Source organism: Etheostoma cragini, chromosome 5, assembly GCF_013103735.1.
Source record: "Etheostoma cragini isolate CJK2018 chromosome 5, CSU_Ecrag_1.0, whole genome shotgun sequence".
Lineage (NCBI taxonomy): Eukaryota > Metazoa > Chordata > Actinopteri > Perciformes > Percidae > Etheostoma > Etheostoma cragini.
The window spans coordinates 7,550,100-7,553,950 of record NC_048411.1 but is presented as its reverse complement, the minus strand read 5'-3'; the positions used below and the strand labels follow the sequence as shown (position 1 = coordinate 7,553,950).

General features: G+C 42.0%; 1 protein-coding gene across 4 annotated transcripts in view; it reads left to right on the top strand.

Annotated features, from left to right (window-relative positions):
• The window catches only part of abca2 (ATP-binding cassette, sub-family A (ABC1), member 2), a 199,252-nt gene that overhangs the window by 123,585 nt on the left and 71,816 nt on the right, over positions 1-3,851 (top strand). For all 4 annotated transcript variants that reach the window (XM_034871883.1, XM_034871884.1, XM_034871882.1 and 1 more), the window contains one exon: positions 577-902. In XM_034871883.1, coding sequence (XP_034727774.1) covers positions 577-902 — 326 coding nt within the window. The remainder of the gene's footprint in view (positions 1-576; positions 903-3,851) is intronic.

Sequence of the window (3,851 nt, the reverse complement as noted above, 5' to 3'; positions counted from 1 at the left end):
TAGTATTGAGTGAGCAGCAACGCCTTGTCAACACACAAGCACAGGAAACGGAAATGAGTCAGGTACGCTTACCGTCACCGATTCAGGTCCCAAGGGAATGTGAAGACATGAACAGAATGTGAAGGATGAACAGAAGTCTTTATGATCAGGCCAGTACACCGCTGCTGCTGCATTAGTTGGCCTTACTTCTTCTCGCTGTACTGACATGCAAGCTGCCTACCATTGTCTACTATTATAGAACCTGAGGACGCTGACGTGAATATTTCCGAAATAATAATAACAACACTAAGTTGCCACAGCTGGGCTTGGTGACAAGCAGCTATCTAACTGAAGCATAACTGCAGTGACGGATGTTTATATTAGCAGGCGGGGGTCTTTAGTCTGGTCCCATCGTGGCATGATATTTCACTATATGTGTTTTACCTCATCCCTCTCCTTTAGGGAACAGTATTTATAATCAAAACAATTTGGTTTATTAGAGTACAAATGAAGAAATTGCATTTGGTGAATAGATATTTTTGTGACTGTCATAACCAGTGCAAAAACAATTGTAGCATCTCTGGCCTCATCTCTCAGGAGCAAGCTGTCACCAGATGCCAACGCACAAAAGATCATCAACACCCTCCGTCTTCCCTCGGGCGTGGGTGCTACCTGTGTCCTTAAAACCCCCTTCAACAGCACCCTGGACCAGCTGGCTCAGACCCTTAACCCCAGCGCTAACAACTCCAAGACCCTGGCTGCCCGCTACTTTGACTCCATGTGTCTGGACTCCTTCACACAGGGGGTTCCCCTCTCGAACTTTGTACCCCCACCTCCTTCACCGGCACCTTCAGATGACCCAGATCCTCGCTTTGAGGATGGACTGTGGAACTTCACAGTCGCCCCTCCAACGACAGTTAATGGTGAGTCCATCTCATAAGGCTGATGACCAATTTTGATATGTGCAATATATGTGTAGTTTTAAATGTCAGAATCAGAATACTTTACCAGAATACTATTCATTTCCTCAAGGAAATTGGTTAGTAAAAGATAAAAGGTAAAACTAAGTAAGTTAAAAGATAGTTGATACATGTAGAAAGTAAAAGAAAAAGTTAAGTAGAAGTGAAGTAAGTTTGGGGTAAAAGATTATGTTGCTAAAACAATTAATTGTACAAATGTTATTTTAAGTGCAATGTATGGACATAAATAAAGTACAGTGTAAATATATAAGATAATAGATATAGCACATCTAACTGATTTTAATTATTGTACCGAGTAAGTTGAGTGAGATGTGATTTGAAAGATACCCGTTGTAAGTCCAGTCCATGAAACACTCAGAGGGAGCAGTTATATACTGTACTGTTTGATGGCTGCATGCAGGTTCAATCTCCTGCGGCGCTCTGTGGTGTATAATGGAGTCTGTCACTGGTGCTCCTCAGACTGACCAGTGTGTTGTTTGGAGCAGTTGTCCAGGATATAATGTATTTTGAACAGCATCATCCTCTCTTGTACTGACTTTATGGAGTCTAGCTCCATCTCTACAACATCACTGGCCTTTGAATCAATTCATTCAATAACAGTCTTGTCATAGACTTATTAATTTATTGCAACAAATGGAAATACATGCGCTGATGGCTCCACTCTTGATGATGCTCCCTGGACTTGCCAAGCATGCTATGTTGAAACAGGAAGCACCATGCAGAACCTATCTCTGATAGGACTTCAATCAGCGTATGTATGACTTCTGTTTTAATTAATTAGTTGAGTCTGTTGGTGTCTGCTATTCTCAGCCTGCTGCCCCAGCATGCAACATTATGAAGGAGAGCACTAGTCACCACAGACTCATAAAACATCCTCAGCATTGTGCTCACTATTGTCTATGTTAAAGGACCTTAGCTTTCTTAGAAGATAGAGTTGACTCTTAATCCAGTCCAGTTTACTGTCTGTATACTGCTAGGTATTTGTGATCCTCCTCTATGGCCTACAGGTTGACACCTTGGATGGAGACAGAGGTCATTGTGCCTTTCTCCTTCTCAGGTCCTTCTTGCGTCCACTATTAGTTCCTTTGTCTTTCCCACATTGAGTGGAAAATAATTTTCCCTGCGACAGTTCTCCACCACAGCCCTGTACTTAGCCTCTTCATCATCACTGAATGGGAGCTGAAGTCCATGGTTTATACAGTAAAGAGTAAGGGAGAGAGGACGGTCCCCTTTGGGGTCCCAGTGTTGCTGGCTAATCTTTCCGACACACAGTGTTGCAGGCAGTCTTCCAGTCAAGTAGTCAACAACCCAGGACACGAGGGGGGCATCTACCTGTATTGCTGTCAGTTTGTCCCCCATAAGATCTGGGCTGATGGTGTCAAAAGCACTGGAAAAGTCAAAGAACAGGATTGTGCTTGCTGGTTTTTCCATGTGTGTGTAAATGCAATTTAGCAGGTAGATGATGTCCTCAACTCCAAGTTTGTGCTGGTTAGCAAACTGGAATGAATCCTGGTGTGGGCTCTTCATGGTCCTTAGTGGTTGTAGAACAAGTCTCTTCAGGGTCTTGATGTAGGCAATCAAAGCCACCGGTCTGTAGCCCGTTGGCACAGGAATGAGGCAGGACATCTTCCAAAGCACAGGGACCGTTTGGAGAACAGGCTCGTGGTTGCAGTTGTTGCTGTGGTCCTGCTTCATAAAAAACATCTGAACCGTTCGGTCTCGGTTTGGAGCGTGTGTACAGGATGACCTAAAATGAGGACAGCTACACTGAAAAAAAGGAGACTTGCCAACTCTTGGATTTATGTAAATGTCTTGGATGCATTTAACACAATTGCCTCATGTTTTAAAGTTAAACGTAACTATAAAGTGTAGAAACTACCTAATATGCAGAGAGGGTAAGCAAATTTGTTCAGATCATGTTGGGATAAAGTGAGTCAATAAAGAAGCGATGTAATTCTCGTGATACCGCACGCGATCTAGTCTGGCGCGCTTTACATTGTTGCTAGAAGAAGCAGGCAACTGTCACTTCAAAGGGCTCGTCGTCCTGTACGCCACGCTACTATTCGTTTGGTAAGTATGGATTTTCTAATAAAATAATGTTGTTAAGGCTCAGCCAATTGTAGTTTAATGTCTTGAGAGTCACGTTAACCTTAAATAAGTGCCGTGAGTTTATATGCTCGCGCTATTTTCTGACCATGTTTCATTTGAATAAGCTAGCTAGTTTTTTGAGCGTGACCCGTTCATGTTCAATTAAACTTAACTTTGCGGTGCTCAATACTGTATTTATGTCAGTATTGGTTAGCCAACTGACTGTTAAGTTACATTGTGTGTTAACTGCACCGTGTCCGTCCAGCAGCCTTTGCTATTGTTAGTAGCGACGTTAAGTTATCGACGCCCCCCAAACAATGTATAATGAGACCATGAGGAGACGGAGAGGTAATTCAAAAAGGACACATTGACAGTCTGCTCTGTCTGAAGCAGTGGTAGTAATAATCATGTAGTGATGGCCTGCCACTAATTAACATGGAACATGGTCTGTTCTCATTAGAGAACGCAATAATCACAATAATTATTTGATATTTTACCATGGTTTATGCAGTGTACCTAAATAAAGTTGCCAGTCAGTGTACATCTAATGTATGTTTATTGAAATACAGTTTTGTAATGCCTAGATTATTTTTTCCTGTTTTGCTGCAGATTGACAGACAAACTCAATATTATCTCTGCATATCACCTGAAGTCAGCTGATGGATTGTGGGATCAAGTTTTTGTGGTGAGACCAGGAGATTATATTTGCTCTTATAGTTACCTTAATTATAGATAGATAGATAGATAGATATTTATTGATCCCAAAAAAATGGGAAATTACAGTGTTACAGCAGCACACAAAAT